At 37.4% G+C, this 15,861-nt stretch overlaps 2 protein-coding genes and 1 long non-coding RNA gene across 4 annotated transcripts in view; 1 reads left to right on the forward strand and 2 right to left on the reverse strand.

Annotated features, from left to right (window-relative positions):
- The window catches only part of LOC136268196 (CLIP-associating protein 2-like), a 161,743-nt gene that overhangs the window by 128,215 nt on the left and 17,667 nt on the right, over window positions 1-15,861 (reverse strand). The window contains exon 1 of one of the 2 annotated variants that reach the window (XM_066063467.1): window positions 10,048-10,098. The exons of the other annotated variant lie outside the window; for it this stretch is intronic. Within the exon in view, the coding sequence (XP_065919539.1) occupies window positions 10,048-10,095 (48 nt within the window). The 5' untranslated portion in view covers window positions 10,096-10,098. Of the gene's footprint in view, window positions 1-10,047; window positions 10,099-15,861 lie in introns of those variants that run through there. 2 annotated transcript variants of the gene reach the window in all.
- Window positions 1-15,861, forward strand: part of LOC136268185 (uncharacterized) — a gene marked incomplete in the record, with an annotated part of 163,046 nt that overhangs the window by 116,334 nt on the left and 30,851 nt on the right. Inside the window, 5 exon segments of the mRNA XM_066063444.1 lie at window positions 2,635-2,736; window positions 3,939-4,131; window positions 4,177-6,130; window positions 6,178-6,548; window positions 6,601-6,672. Of these exon segments, the coding sequence (XP_065919516.1) occupies window positions 2,635-2,736; window positions 3,939-4,131; window positions 4,177-6,130; window positions 6,178-6,548; window positions 6,601-6,672 (2,692 nt within the window).
- Window positions 13,681-15,722, reverse strand: LOC136268198 (uncharacterized). Its single transcript, XR_010706904.1, has 3 exons — window positions 14,859-15,722; window positions 14,739-14,807; window positions 13,681-14,681 (listed from the first exon to the last, which is right to left on the reverse strand). It is a non-coding gene; the product is annotated as an uncharacterized lncRNA (long non-coding RNA).

A 15,861-nucleotide genomic window follows, 5' to 3' on the forward strand; every position in this document is an offset into this window, starting at 1 on the left:
GAAGTGTCATATCCCTACTGTGCATTTCCATTAATTAATTATGGTATCTTGAGCACAGTAGGGATATAACACTTCTTATTGTTTTGCTATGATTTAATGTCATGCACTACTCCAGCTTGTTTCAGTACTTTTTAATTTTTATAGATGTGCTATTGTCCCTGCTCTATTTGAAATTTTTGTGTACTTGTTTGTTAACTTTTTTTGTGAAATAAAATTATTATGACTGGTGAACCCATGCATACCACATCAAAAAGAAATGGTGCCGCATGCCTCAGCTACCAATTATCGTCTGAAAGGTGAAGTATCCATTATGCTTAGTTGTCATTTATGCTCAACCCATTACACTTCCTTACAAATCAAGAACTGTTTGAAAAGCACCCCTGCAGTCCACACATACCACATCAAAAGAGAGAAATGGTGCCGTGCGCGCTAGTTATATCAATTATCATCTGAAAAGAGACGTATCCATTATGCTTGGTTGTCAGCTATGTTAAATCCATTATACAGCAGTATGAATCAAGAACTACCTCTGCAATCAAAGTAGCTACTATGAAAAATACGAACGATTTCTGTTACAATGGGAAGTCATCACGTGTTACCACCAAATCAACACTTTTTGCTGTCAGCCAAGATAAATGGGACACAAAGGAGGACACTGGTAAGTCCATGAAAATGCACTGTATGTACTGTGGTATGGCGGCACCTCTCAAGGCTAAAGTGATGTCGAACAGTGATAAAATCAAGGCTGTACCCATAGCCGTTATTGAGTTACACTTGTCTGAAGACATCAGTTAGTCAGCCAGTCAGTCAGTCAGTCAGTAGAAAATTCTATTAATAATTTTTTTGAAATTCTGTAGCAACTTGTTGAAAAGCATTTCGGGTCGATTGAAAGCTTGTTTGGGGTTAGTTTTACCTAACCAGTACTGCCTCATCGTTGTCAGGGAAAATTGAGGCTGGTTTTTGGGTGATGTTTTTCATGGGCCACATCTACACCTTTGTGGTCCTTGCTATACAGTACTATTGTACTGTATGATGATCCCTGATCAAACTTAAAATTTTGAATTTTTCTTTATGTTTGCTTGTTTTCTTTTTTAACAACATTATTATGACTGGTGAACCTACGCATACTGTATCAAAAGAAAGGATGGCACCAGAGTATAATTTTTCCACGGAATATGCGCCCCAACTATCAATTAAAGTGAAGTGGCCATTACACCTCGTTTTCAGCTATGTTCTGCCCATTTCACACTATTACAAATGAAGAACAGTAGGAGAGGCACCTCTGCAATCAATCCAACATAGGGAAGCCATCAAGCTAAACACTTTAGGCTGTCAGAAAAAAAGAAATGGGACACAAAGGAGGACAAAGATAAGTCCATGATGCATGCATTGTAAGTACTGCAGTATGCCAAAAGGCACCTGTCAGGCTAAAGCAACATTGGAACAGTGAAAAAATCAAACCCGTATTACAGTTGTCAGTCAGTAGAAAAATATTTTTTCTTAAAATTTGTAGCAATCTATAAGGAAAGTGCTCAAGGAAAGTGTTGATACAGAGAATTAATGCCTCGATATGGTTTGATTGCATCAAGAAGAAGACAACCAAGATAAAAGAAAAGACAAGATGTAGAAATCGGTACCCCAAAAGGCACATGCCACTGGTGAATTTGTTATTGTGGCGTAAAATGGTGGCTGTGTGCTGCTTCATTTGGCCTCCAGCCTTGCGTCTGGATGATTATAATTGTGTCTTCACAAGAAATGAGGGAACTACAGTGTAGCTCGAGCAGAAAACAGAATGGAAAGCAGAGCAGAAAGCAGGTACATACACAACAAGTTACATTGACCAACAACACATGCACTAGAGCAAAATATGCACACACGTCATGCTGTGGTCAGGTGGGCGGGCGGCTGGGCTGGCAGGCAGGAAAGAAATTTGATAACAACTAAGACTACAGGCTTGACTTTGCGCTGTTTGACATCACTTCGTCTAAGATGTGCCTTTTGGAATACCACAGTACATACAATGCACACATCATAGATTTACCTTTGTCCTCCTTTGTGTCCTATTTCTTTTTGCTGACAACATTTGCCAATTCGGGTAGCACAATACACGGCTTCCCATTTGCAAACAGGAATCATCCATGTTTCCGTGGTGACTGGATTGATTGCAGAGGCGCTTCTAATGCTGCATGTTCTTCATTGTATTACAGGCTAAAAATAGGTGAAAGTGAAGCGTAATGGCCACTTGTCTTGACTTTTGAGTCAGTAATTGATAGTTGGGGTGTAGTTATTAGTGAACTAGTTGTGTGGTTTATGGTATGTTCTATTAGAGTATTTTAATGTTTTGTCAGGGACTAGTCTGTCAATGTACGATGTGTATACTGCATTACACACATGCCCACCCACACACATACCATGCATGCACTAGTATTATACTACTTTCACTTCATCTCCCTTACACACATATGGTTAATACACAGCTGCTATACACTTTGAAAAGAAAGAATGTTTTAACCTTGCAGTATAGAGAGCTCTAGCCTTTTACCATGTATCTGTGCAGTTGTTTGTGTTTTATTGTGTATAGTAAACCATTTGCTTTGCATTTATCATCTGAGATGTCATATTTTTACTACTCAGAAAGGAAATACACCGTTTAAACTAGCTGTAGAAATCGGCCATAGTGGAGTTGTTAGTTACCTTGTTAAGGAACATCGTGTGGACACTTCACAGTATGATGAGGTATCTTGTTACAATAGCTCATAACTTGTGTGTTAACACTATATTCTAGTTACGTGTGTGTGTGTGTGTGTGTGTGTGTGTGTGTGTGTGTGTGTGTGTGTGTGTGTGTGTGTGTGTGTGTGTGTGTGTGTGTACATGCATGTGGATGTGGGGATGCTTGCATGCATGTGTGTCTACAAGCAATACTCCTGCATGCTTATCCTATTGGTATTCAATTTAGTAAGTGCCTGGTGACAACTCTGAAAATAGTTTGTACCTGTGGGTGAGAGGGTAATGACTTTGCTTGGTTTAATGGTGTCAGAATGAGGCAAGGCTCTTGGCTAGAACAACACAAACTTCAAACTTAATAAAATTAACATACACACACACACACACACACACACACACACACACATACACACACACACACACACACACACACACACACACACACACACACACACACACAGTCACTACTCCAGCATTGAAACCGGGTCACTACTGCTGAACTGGATGACCCACTGAACTAGATTGCAATCCAGGTCAGACCCCTAATGTGACCTAAAAACTAAAGTATACGACAAAGCTGCATTTTGTGTGCTCTACTATCATATTGAGTAAAGTTAACAGATTTGTGATTAACAATCAGTCAGGTAGCAAGTTTCACAATTCCTATATAACTTCGTGCATACCTATGAACTTCCTGGCACCATGGCTACAGACAGTATTATGCATTCCTGATAAGTGGGTGTGACTCAAAAAAGAAGCTAGCTTGCTGCAAAGCTATAGGCTAAGATGCAATAACAATTGAGTAGAGGGCGTGGCTCTACATTAGAGCAATAGACATAGATTCATGCATGCCTACAGACTAAATGGGTGTGACTCCACGTATGCCTACAAACAATCACACATATCTTATAAGAAAGTGTGACTTACGAGAGAAGCTGGTCTGCTATGAGGTGATAATACACTCCACATCACAAAACTAATTAAATTCATTTCACATATGATCCAATCCAGGTCAGACCTATAGATATTCTATGCAGATGGGACCTAGATGACTTGGACAAAATGTGACCCACTTAACCTGGATGGCTTGACCCGGTTTCAACCCTTCTCTACACACAAATGCATTTTTGAAAATAGCTTTAGTTCCCATGCCCTGTGTCCAGCTGTGGCCATACAACATGCTGGTTTTAAAGTTTAATTCCTGTACCTTGTAGGAAACCAGAAAGAAAATTGATGATCTGTTGAAAGAGGCAGCTAACAAAGAAGTTGTTAACTTTCCAGATGATTTAGGTGACTCACATAACAATACAGGCTCAAATTCCTTGGATGGTCACTCTGACTCAGCTGACCACACAGGCTTCCATGATGTTGATCCATTATCAATATTTGACACAAGGGAGGAACAAGGTTTATAGCTATATATCATGACATTGACTGTATACTGGTTTACAGATCATCTGACCATTGAAGATGTGAACAAAGGCTACATGGATGGAGAGTTACTTGGGCCAGATGTGCGTGTTGCCCTGTTAGGAGCCGAGGGCTCGGGAAAAACCTGTTTGTCCCATACTCTGGTGGGGAAGGATTTCCAGGACACACCTCCTACTGAAGGAGCTGATCACATGAATATTGTGGTGGAGAGTACCACTAACTGGCAGCCACTAACTGACATAGAAAAGCTGTGTGATCTGGACAAACTTAAATATTTAGAATCGATGTCATCAGCTACAAGACTTGTAAAGTCTCAGCCAGCTTCAGCTGTCATGCCTGTCACGCCTGTCACTCATAATATTCCTTCTACCATGTCCTTGTATAATCTGTCAGTAGTGTCAACTGAAAATGTTGCTGTATCTTCTTCAACTGTTCCAATCTATTCCACACATGCATCATATTTTGGGCCATCTACTGTTTACTCTTCTGCCAATACCTATGATCCAGTTTTAGCCATGATCAATGTTAATCCAAGTGTGTCTGGAGCCAATTCTAATTCATCCTTTGCTTTCCTTTCCACTGCATCTTCCTCTAGTAGGCTACGAAGTGGTGCTGCACTAGATACAAGTGCAACTCCAGCAAAAAAGCAGAAGCTCTTTGCTGAGGCAAATATAGTTAACTTGTTGAATACCAAAAATCTTTCTATTGAAAAATTGTTAGAATTAAAAGCCTTTAGGGAATCTTATGATCCAAAGAAAAAATATATTAATATCTGGGATTTTGCAGGCCAGGCAGTTTTTCAACATACCCATGGTGTGTTTGTATCAGAAGAGGTTGTCTGTCTGATTGTGTTTGATGCCAGCTTGGAGTTAGATCAAGTACCTGAATGTCGCTACCCAGGTGATCACACACCACGTAGAACTGTCCTGCAGACAATTTGTTATTGGATGGAACTAATTAGTTCTCGTGTGAGCAAGCCTAGCACTTCTGATAAAGATCTTTCTCTCCATCTTCCAACTTTCATTCTTGTTGGTACTCATACTGATAAATTGGCCTATGATATTTATATTGCTCGTGATGTAGCTTTTGCTAAGTTTCGTCCCATTTTCAAGAGTGAACTCACTGGAAAACCATTTTCTAAACACATTGCAGGATCAAAGTATAATAACCTTTTTGAAGAAGGATCACCATCCCTTTATTTTGTTTGCAATAAGCTAGTAGCTCGTGATTCTGTAGTTATCAATGCACTCAAACAAAGTGTTATACAATCAGCTTCCATTACAAGGCAAACTCGTCCTACTCGATATGTGGAGGTTGAGAGAAAGCTGATGTTGCTTTCTACTAAAGAAAATGTATACGTTATAGGAATAGCTGAGTTAGCCAAAGTAGCAGAAAGCTGTGGCCTGCCATCAGATAATGAGGAGCTATTAAAGCTTACCCAATATTTTCATCATAAAGGAGTTCTTCTTCACTACCATAAAGTTCCTTCTCTCGCCAACACCATTATTTTATCTCCTCACTGGATGGCTAAGCTGCTAACATATGTTCTTACTAGCTTGACCTGTCATCCTGCAGATCCTCCACTGGCAGCTTATGCTATAAAAAGACAGAGGGAAGGCTTACTGGAAGAGGAGCTGATAGACTGGAGTGTTGAGCAATTCAACAAAAGTCAAACTGCCGATAATCGTATTGCAACTAACTTACATGGTGTACCAGTGGTGGAACTGTTTATCAAGTTTCTTTTGATTGTTGATATAACCCAATCTTCTTTAGCTGGTAGAAAACCTAGAGGTATAGGGAAACGGTTGTTTTTAGTTCCTCATCTCTTGCCTTGTGAAAAGGTGACACCATCTGATACCTTTTCTCTTAAATTTCTGTTCTATTTCCCTGCTCACTTCATTCCAGATAATCTTGTTGATCAGTTGATCGTCAAATGTGCTCGATGGAACAATAATCGTCACTATGATCTGCTAAAGTAAGAAGTTATGTATATATATTTATTTAATTAATGATTTGGTGTAGGTTGTTATACCAGTGGGTGTGTCTTAACCTTGGACAATATCAAGTGTATGAAATAAAGCCAGTTGATCAGCATCATTACATAGAATTGACCATCATTCCTGACCCTGCAATGCCTCCAGAGTATGAGGTGGAGTCTTACAAGGAGAGTAGAGAGTTGATTACAGCAGTCAAGAGGTTCATTGATGATCTCATGAAGGAACACATGACAGCAATTGTTGAAGAGTCTCCAGTTGAATGTTTTATTCCTTGTCCTTCTTGTGATGAGCGTCACATCAAACTGGAAACAATTGCCAGCACAGGACGTTGTTATTGTCCCAATAAACGGGTTCATTGTGATTTGTCTAGATACCACAAAATCTTATCAACTAAAGGTAACAGTTTACTGTTCACAGAATTTGTAAACAATTAAGTGATCACACACAGGTGGACCTACCCAAGATAGCACTGTTCACCAAGTAACCAAGTTACCTACTACACATAATGAGACACTAGGAGGTAGATATTGTACTTTAGTATTAACTGTAACTCTATTTGTGTATGTATTACAAAAGAGCACAGCTATACAGTGGAACTTCTCTTGAAGGACTCTGTATATAGCAGACAACACTGCATGTAGATACATTCAACCTTCCAAAAAGGATGTTTGGTTTCTGTAGTCTTTATTGACCTGTGCAAATACAATTTTATCTCTGGAAAAGGACTTAACCTCCTTACAACATTAATAAATTTTCATCGTTTTCAGCAGGTCCCAAAGTGTTGCAGACAAAGGATTGATAGTGCAGTAATACATTAAGCAAAGTTATATAGGCTATACTCAAATCCAGCTAAACTGAGTGGAGTTTTTTAGGACACTAATTTGGTAAATTTTTACACCTGATTTGCAGATCAAGTGGCTCACCATGCATATAATAGCAGACTAGTTTACATTGACAATGAAATTTAATAATGTATGCATCTGTTAATTTTAAGCTTTGTATTTATGGGGGGAAATCGAGTCACCCACCTGTATATCAATTTTTCATATCTGGTCGTAATCAAAATGAAATTAAAAGTTATGCACTTTCTAGCAAACCTTGACCCACTATTGTGTTCTAAGGTATTAGCTATTGCAAATTCTCATAGTATATCACACTTTTACAATAACTATTAATATGATTACAGGTGGTCCTAGTCAGTCATCTGAAGACAACACTGCTGAGCAAGTAAGGTCACCACCTACACCTGATATGCAAAGTGAGATGTTTACTACTACTGTGTTGTATTATGGTATGAGTGTTGTTATAGAGCCTAATATGAAGCAACTGATTAAGATTGTTATCCCCAAGATTGCCTTCATGTGGAAGACTGTTGCAGACTTTCTAGATTATGACATCAGCACTATTGAAAATATCAAATATAAACACGGAGCTGACTGTGAGGAGTGTATGAATGGGTTGTTCAGAGACTGGCTTAGTACTAACCATGGGGTAAAGCCGAAGACCTGGGCTACACTGATAGAACGACTTAGAGAGATTGGCCAGTTGGATACTGCTACCAGTGACATTGAAAAGGAATTAGAAAAATTGGGGATATTGAACAGATGAATATTACTTTCATGCATTTATATTTAGTTTTTATTTTTCCATGAAATAAAACATTCAGGTCAAAAAGCAAGAGTTGATAATTATCCTTGTAGCAAATATACGGGATAATCAGATTTTCCATCAATGGTTAACGACAGGAACTGGCAAGTAGAGGGGCACAAACAGACCAAGTTGTAGGTGGTTGGGGAGAGCATGCAGTTTCTCTTGTTAGTTGCTGAAATTTTTAAGCAGCAAATAATCACTTTTTAGTGTCTCACTGCTGATTTTTGTTTGGACCTTTGCAGATAATTGTGAAATATTAAAAACCTGTATAAAGGGTTATAGTAACACCAGCAATACGATAATTATTTCTAGAGGCGCTTAGTACTCATGAAGACAGTTTGACAGTTGCTTTGACTGATAAGTTTGCATGCAATAAATTAAATGTAGTACTCCAAAAGAAGCATGACTCCACAAGGGGAAAAGGGCATTTTGCTCCAAATGTCACATCCTGGATCCAAATTACAAAAGGAAAAGATGTACAAACCATAGAGGTGGCTGTTAGCTGCTTGTTTCTTTAAATACGTACAGGTCCAGTAATTTCATCCGTAAAATTCTGTTGTGATAATGTCACTGTTGCCATGGCAGTAGTGAGGATCACCTGAGATGTGGAGAGTTTGTAGAGGCGTGGCTTGAGCTCCTCCCCCATGACAGTATGCGAGGAGACCATACAGAAGACACTGGGTTTTCTTACAGCACTCTCACCATGGGATGTACGTATCTTTTAACACTACTGCAGGTAGGGATGAGCCTATTTTGCTTTTTTTTTTACCTATTTTTCTTTCCAGCAATTCTTTTATTTTTTACCTATTTTGCTCAATATATATATATATATTTTGCTCAATATTTTGCTCGAAATTTTTCTATTTTGCTGAGCATTAGTAAAAATTAATTGCAGTATCTCTAGCTTACAAGCATGTGTGACTGCTCTATTAGAATATTTCGTACATAGTGACTGCTCTATTAGAGTATCTCGATCTTTAGTCACCATTTCCTATGAGCATATAATAAATAATAATAATAATAATTAACTTTACAGTGTACATATACCTACATACATACAAGTTGCAGATGTTGGTATGATAGAATTGGGTTGTCCTAATACTATGTGTGACCGTTCCATCAGAGTATCTCAATCTTTATCATACAAAATGTGCCAAGTTTCCATTCCTTGGTGCTCATTTTTCCAATTTTCCACCTATTTTTCCAGCATTTTGCTCTTTGCTTTTACCAACGTATTTTTCCAAAAAATTGGCCGGCAAAATCGGCGCATCCCTAACTGCAGGATTCATAAGGTCACAACTGTTTCCATTACACTTCTCAACATTACCAGCTGAACATAACAAGTAGCCCTCCATTATTATATTATACTCTTGATAGTATGGTAATAGCTACTGTATAGTAGGGATCATGGAAGATTTGTGTTTTCCTCACTCAAAAACTAATCTCACTTTTCCTTCACAACTTGGCAGTATTATCAAGCCCAAAAATGCTTCTGGTGGTTATTACAGGATCATAATTTTACTGATGCATTATGATATATGATTAGACATTAGAACTATGCACCTACAAAATTTTAATCACTGGTTTATTGGTCACCAAAAATAGACAATAATCAGTTAATTGTTACAATTAAATTCCACTATTTTATAACAGTAAATATATCTCTTTATGGAGTACATGTGCTTGTGTGATTGACATTAAATTCTTATTGTTTTATAAAAATGGGTGACTATTGATACATAACAAAATGCATTATACCAAGACCCAGTCACCAAATTACAGTGATCGGTACATGTTCAGCACTCAAATGTTAGTATGTATTTGAGTGAATAATTGGAAGCCGATTATAGGTTATTTAATTATCACCAGTTATTGAATCGAAGTTTTGGAAATCTCCAATCAATTATTCGGTTACTCAGTGAAAGTAAACAGCACTATTAGACATCCCAATAATCAGTTTTAGCTAAGCCTCATGATTCTTTTACTAGCTTTCTGTTAAAGGAGATTGTTGCTACAGTTAGATAAGATGGGGTGGAGCTACCAAACAATACCAGCTCATAGTTTGATCATCCCTAGCAACATTGGGTGTGGCTCAATCTGCAACATTGGACCCAGCAACTCCAGAATTGGATGGGGCTCTATTGTACAGCCAATGGTGGGAAGATGCTTTCTACAGTTCTACTCACCTAAACAGTGGCCAACAAGTGAACTATACAATCACCACATCACTAGCTACTACCATAGCCTCAGCCACTTCATTACAATAAGCATTCAACACTTTTATTATAGTCATTTCAGTATACTTATCATTGTTGTATCATGGTGACTTTTCTTCCATCCAACCATATTCTAATCCTAGTACTGAAAAATCTTATCTCAGTTCAGGTCCTTCTCAAAGTGCTTTTACTTCAGTGAGGACACCACCCCCAAAATCAAAGAGGCTAAAGCTGCCTGCTGCAATGTTATCACAAAATAAAACAGAATTCTTCTCTAATTAAAAGGCATTAGGGAACCATACAACCCTAAGAAAAAGTATATCAATATCTGGGACTTTGCTGGCCAAGCAATGTTCCAGCATACACATATGGAATTTTTGTTTCAGAACATGTTGTCTGTTTAATAGTATTTGATGCTAGCTTGTCACTAGATGAAGTACCTAAATGCCGGTACCCAGATGATCACACACCACGTAGAACTGTCTTGCAGACAATCTGTTATTGGATGGAATTAATTAGTTCTTGTGTGAGCCAGCCTAGCGTTTCTGACAAGGATCACTCTGTCCGTCTTCCAACCTTCATTCTTGTTGGTACCCATATCGATAAACTACATCCTGACATAGCCATAGCAGAAGCAATTGCTTTTACCAAGTTTGTTCCACGATTCAAGAAGGAACTTGCTAATAAGCCATTTTCTCTACACCTAGCTGGGTAAAAAAAGGATAACTTGTTTGAAAGAGGATCACCATCTCTCCTTTTTGTCTGTAACAAACAACACAAACGTGTTCCAGACATCATTAATGCGCTCAAACGAGTAGTCATGCAATCAGCCTCCATTACTAGGCAAACCCGTCCCACAAAGTATGTGGAGGTAGAGAGAAAGTTGATGTTACTATCTATTAATGAAAAAGTGTATACTATAAGTCTCACTGAGTTAGCTGAAGTTACAAAAAGTTGTGGTTTAAGTACAGACAAGGAGGAATTGTTGAAAGTTACTGGTTACCTCCATCATAAAGGAGCTCTTCTTCACTTTCATGAAGTCCCTTCTCTTTCCAACACGATCATCTTATCTCCTCACTGGATGGCCAAATTGCTGACATATATTCTCACCAGCTTGAGCTGTTGGCCTGCAGATCCACAACTAGTTTTATATGTAGAAAGGAGACAGAAGGAAGGTTTACTGGAAGATGAGCTGATAAATTGGAGTGTTGAACAATTCAATAAAAGTGAATCATCCAGCAACCGTATCATAGCTTAACGATATGGCCTACCAGTGGTGGAGCTTTTTATTAGATTTCTTTTGATTGTTGATATAACTCAATCTTCTCTTGCTGGTGAAGAAACTAGAAAGGAAGGGAAAAGATTGTTCTTGGTCCCTCACCTCTTGCCATATGAAGAGTTACCTCCATCTAAAGCAACATCTTTTAAATTTCTCTTCTACTTTCCTGGTCACTTTATCCCAGATAATCTTGTTCATCAGTTGATTGTCAAATGTGCTCGATGGAACAATGATCGTCACTATGATCTGTTAAGGTGAGAGATTGTGAGTTCTCTAATTTATTTGATTAATGATTTGATGTAGGTTGTCATACCAGTGGGTGTGTCTTAACCTTAGACCATATCAAGTGTATGAAGTAAAGCCAGTTGATCAGCATCATTACATAGAATTGACCATCATTCCTGACCCTGCAATGCCTCCAGAGTATGAGGTGGAGTCTTACAAGGAGAGTAGAGAGTTGATTACAGCAGTCAAGGGGTTCATTGATGATCTCATGAAGGAACACATGACAGCAATTGTCAAGAAGTCTCCAGTTGAATGTTACATTACTTGCCCTTGTTGTAATGAACTTCATATCAAGTATAAAATATTTTGTACCACTGGAAATACTTATTGCCCTACTATGAGAGATTACTGTGATTTTCCAAACTACTACAAGATAGTAACAACTAAAGAAGGTATAAAGCTTTATCTGTGAGATCAGTACACTATGATATAATCACAGGTGGTGATCCTTTCCCAGATAACACTGTTCAACAAGTGACCTTAACACCTACTATTAGTATGAGTGAGACCACACCACCTACTCCTGACATGCAAAGTGAGATAGAATTAATACTCATATAATATTGTTATTATACAGTATTTATATGCTTTGATGCTTTTAGAACCTAACATGAGACAACTGATTAAGATTGTCATCCCCAAGATTGCCTTCATGTGGAAGACTGTTGCAGACTTTCTAGAGTATGACATCAGTACTATTGAAAATATTGAACATAAACACCGAGATGATTGTGAAAAGTGCATGAATGGGTTGTTTAGAGACTGGCTTAGTACTAACCATGGGGTGAGGCCCAAGACCTGGGCTACACTGCTAGACAGACTGAAAGAAATTGACAAGTTGGCTACTGCCACCAGTGACATTGAAAAGGAATTAGAGAAATTAGGGATATTAAACTGCTAATGTATTTGTTTTGCTTTTCTCCTTGTATGGATTTTAATTGTGGAAGATAATAGAATGGTAATTGTTATCTTACCTTTGATATGCTAGCAGCCTAGCTACTATTATAGCTAGTAATATATAGTTCAAAGGCAGATTGGAAACTGAAGCACTCCTTCCAAAATTTTACATGTATAAGCTATAAAACTACTAGAAGCTATAGTACAGGTGGAATTGTATCTTATGCATGTATAGGCAATAAAAAGATGGAAAGAGTTAGAATAATAACTAGTCTAAATCTATTTTAAGAATTACTGTTACAAGAGGGGTTCAAAATTATAGTTTAGAATAAGATATTATGTTTGGGTATAGCTTTTATGTGTAAAATCTGTGTTTTAGTTAGGAATTTAATTATCACGGTAAAGTTGTCACTTGCTGCTACGGCCTTAGCTTGGTACGGTGTTCTGGTAGCACGGCAATTCTTTATCATAGTACGACTATACGTAGATACAGTATATATACTCAGTCCTCAGTAACCGTACCTGTATAATAAAATTATGTGCTACAGACCTTACTCATGCATGCATTGGCAGTGAAAACAGGGTGCTTGTAGCAAAATAAAGAGAGCAGTCAACTACACTATAATAAAACATGGATGCCTTTAAAACGCAGTGGAAGCCATCTAAAAAGCCCAAATCTGCAACTTTTTCTCAGCGTATTGAAATCTGTGTCTGTTGTACACTTTAAACTTCAGTCCACTATCACTGTGTGACTTACTTTACGTACTGCAAAATTGGACCCCATGTTTTGGCCCTCTTCCACCATCCCTGCCCCAGATCCTAAAAACCAAAATGCTCTAATAGAACAGTCAACTATACCCAAACAATTAAGACCAGTGTATATATATTATAAACTGAAATATTATAATCTTGACCTGAGCACTGCTGTCTCACATAATTATATATATTGTGCCAATATACCACTGATTTAATTAGCCAATTGCTTTAAGTTAATAAATTTATAACTACCTTAGCTTTTTTTATGTACTGAATCATAATAATTATTATAAAACATCAATTCAATAATTCTTGTGTGTACTGAATCATATAAAACATCAATAATTCTTGAAAATCAATTCTGAAAACAAGTTCCATTATATAAAGTAGGTTTAATTGTAACAACTTTAAACAGGCTGTAGGACCAGGAGTCCTACAGACCTTTAGCACTTGTGCTGTAAAGTCTTAATAAATTAATAATTAAATAATTATTTTCAGCTGTAACTACAATCTTGAGCTTGGGTTGAAATGCTTCCTTTTGCAAGTGCTGTAAATTTGCTTTATTTTTGTGCAAAAACACTACAAAAAAAAACAATTGATTTCCTTACCTTTAAGAGACTGGAAAGGTATGGATATGTCAGATTTCCACATTACCTTTCCTTTCATCAGGAATGATCACATTTCCACAACTTTCCTGAAAAGATTCAGCTGTCTTTTTGATCTTTCCTTAGCACTTAAAGGCTAGGAAAAGTCATTATTCCCAACAGTAAATGCAAGGAAATGTCACATTTTTTTTACCCTCGTCCCACCCCTATATTTTGTATTAATTGGCTTAAATGCTTCAATTTTAAATCAACAAAAGGTCGTCCATTCATACACAAAAATGCAACATAGAAAAAGTACAAAACATTTGTCTTGGGTGTTCATCAATTACTAGGGACCCGCCGATTATGCTCATAATTTTACCTATTATGCTATGCCAAAAATTCACCTATTATGCTTAAATTAATGCTCAATATTTACTTATCATGCTCGATTATGCTCAATGTTCATGCCTTAGTTCATATGCTTTGCTACTAGTTTAACACTGTATAGAAAGAAAAAAATGAGTGGCTGGAACACAAATAATAAATTCTTGCTGCATGCCTGCATGTAAGAGAAAAGATCGATATACTCTAATAGAACAGTCAGTGTGATGATTGTTCTATTAGAGTTACTGACTGCTCTATTAGAGTATATCGATCTTACTTTGCAATTGTCATTTTTCCAGCAAGAATTTACACTGTCGTACAAATATTTAACCTATTATGCTGGCATTATGCTCAATCATTTTAGATACCTATTATGCTCAAAATTATGCCAGCATAATCGGCGGGTCCCTATCAATTACATTCTTTATGATGAACTTTATCAATGGCAGACTCCTTGCCTGAACTTTTCTGTGCACTGTAAATGGAAAAAAATAGATGTAATGTCAAAACAATGCACAGTACAATTAAATACCTGTTAGTATTTTAACTTTTTCCAAACAACGTTCCACCTCTTAAAGTCGTATCCTTCTAATAGTCATATCTAACAAAAAATACATTACTCTATTATAGAATTATCCTTCAAGAAACTCACCAGGAAATAATCGATCTAGATGCCAAAACAGCTTGTCCTGAGCAGTGATCAATACCTGAATAATCATGCTGAATGGTCCGGTGCAGAGAATGCTATTGAAAAGAAGATACGCATGTGAACTACTGCTGGTAATAGAAAAACACATCACAATACCAGTACAAAATATTTTACAGCTGTACGAAGTGATGAATTAGGAGTCCTTGTATTTTGATAGTACGTTGTTATAGCAATACCTCACTACCATAGTCAACCTAGTAAATGCGACCATCTTCATGAAAACCTACATAGCTGGTACAATTTCTAAAGTTCTTTTGGTTTTCTCAGGATTGAAAGTTTTAATAAAACATAAACTGATTATGAATACATAAGCATAGAACTGCATACAGTAGTACTATACAAAAGCAGCCTAAATTACCTGCCTCTTTAACACTGGACCACAGTAGCGCTACGTTTTTGTGTAGGCTAATGGCAACAGGGATACACTTATCTGATGTGTAGTAAGCAATGATGTGCATGCAAAGGCTCAGATTTTGAAGCCACCTGGTGAATGTTTTGTTGGATTATAATATAGATAGCTGCTATTTTCATGCCAAGCAATCAAGCCGAATGTCACAGCACAGTGAATACTATGCAAAACTATACATCAGCATCAGAAATGTCAAACAATTATGCTGTCCTAAACTTCTAATAGTGCCAAGGTCAAGCAGAACAAATACACTATATTTCTATAAAAATACTCTGGTTGGTCGCAAGGACCTCATACAAGCTCTACCTTCTGTGTTCACCCTCCAGTGCCTAACCAGTAAAGTTGATAATACACTTGAGCCATGGGTATGTGTCATTACATGTATTATTACATGGATATGTATTATTACAGATTTTTGATCAAGGATTGAATTAGACGATACAGATACACAAAGTGCCACATCACTTACACTTAGAGGAGACACACTTCTTGACGGGAGGCTGTATTCTGCGGAATAGCAGAATTACGGAATAAGCG

The sequence above is a fragment of the Dysidea avara genome, chromosome 10, assembly GCF_963678975.1.
Source record: "Dysidea avara chromosome 10, odDysAvar1.4, whole genome shotgun sequence".
Taxonomy (NCBI): domain Eukaryota; kingdom Metazoa; phylum Porifera; class Demospongiae; order Dictyoceratida; family Dysideidae; genus Dysidea; species Dysidea avara.